This window comes from Nerophis lumbriciformis, linkage group LG21 (genome assembly GCF_033978685.3).
Source record: "Nerophis lumbriciformis linkage group LG21, RoL_Nlum_v2.1, whole genome shotgun sequence".
NCBI lineage: Eukaryota > Metazoa > Chordata > Actinopteri > Syngnathiformes > Syngnathidae > Nerophis > Nerophis lumbriciformis.
The window spans coordinates 38,019,683-38,020,625 of record NC_084568.2 but is presented as its reverse complement, the minus strand read 5'-3'; the positions used below and the strand labels follow the sequence as shown (position 1 = coordinate 38,020,625).

Below are 943 nucleotides of genomic sequence, written 5' to 3'. Positions count from 1 at the left end.
ACATGTCCGAAAAACAGAGTCTTAGTTTCAAGGGGTGTTTCACGTTTGAAAATATCCTGTAGAGCTCGGTGTATCTTTTCCCAATAATCCGTTATGGCAGAGCAGTGCCAGAAAACATGATAGTGGTTTGCATTTAAGCTCCCACTATTTGGCAACTTAAATTTCTCTTGTTGCAGAAATTGCGATCCTATTTCATGATTTTTTCTCTCTCTTTATTTCAGGCCCTGACGCAATGGCATATCACCTGTTGAAGAGCATTGCTGCCTCCTTGACCCGCCGCGTGGCCCAAATGAACCATTTGCCGGCGGTCGCTTCTTTCCGATGTCTGCACACCCTCAACGCGAGTCCCCGCCCGCTGACAACAGCTCGAAGCATCCAGCCAGTCGGTGGCGCCCAGTCCTTGCTGGCACAGTGTGGACGTCTACCCTGCATCCAGCCGTCTGACGGGATGAAAACCAAGTCTGCGCTGAAGAAGCGCTGCAAGGATTGTTTCTTTGCACGACGGCGAGGACGCTTGTTTGTGTTCTGCAAGACCCATCCCAGACACAAGCAAAGACAAGGCTGAAATGTTGTGGCTATCTGCAATAAATTGTTACGCCCGCTATGATTTCTTTTCACTTTTGTTATCAGATGTATTAATTTGCATGTAAAATCATGCATTTTCTTTGTGACCATAATGAAGTATTAATGTTGTTAACTATTCCTCCATTAGGGGGCGACAGAGTCTTTGCTACACAGTTTCTGCACTTCTAATTAGTGGATTTACACTTTAACACTCTGCTTCTGACTATGCATCAGTTTTGATACTCTCAAATCATTTATTCTGACATGTTTTGTCCCCAATGAGTAAAAAAAAAAGAAGACTGGAAGCAGTAAGTACTTTTTGAGGAACGTATTTGGCCACAAACCTGCTTGAATGCTTTCCCAAGAATGTTAATATATG

At 44.0% G+C, this 943-nt stretch overlaps 1 protein-coding gene across 1 annotated transcript; it reads left to right on the top strand.

The window, feature by feature from the left end:
* Window positions 1-232: 232 nt before the first annotated feature.
* mrpl36 (mitochondrial ribosomal protein L36) lies at window positions 233-565 on the top strand. Its single transcript, XM_061983503.2, has one exon. It carries the CDS (start codon window positions 233-235, stop codon window positions 563-565), a length of 333 nt encoding a protein of 110 aa, XP_061839487.2.
* The last annotated feature ends 378 nt before the right edge of the window (window positions 566-943 follow it).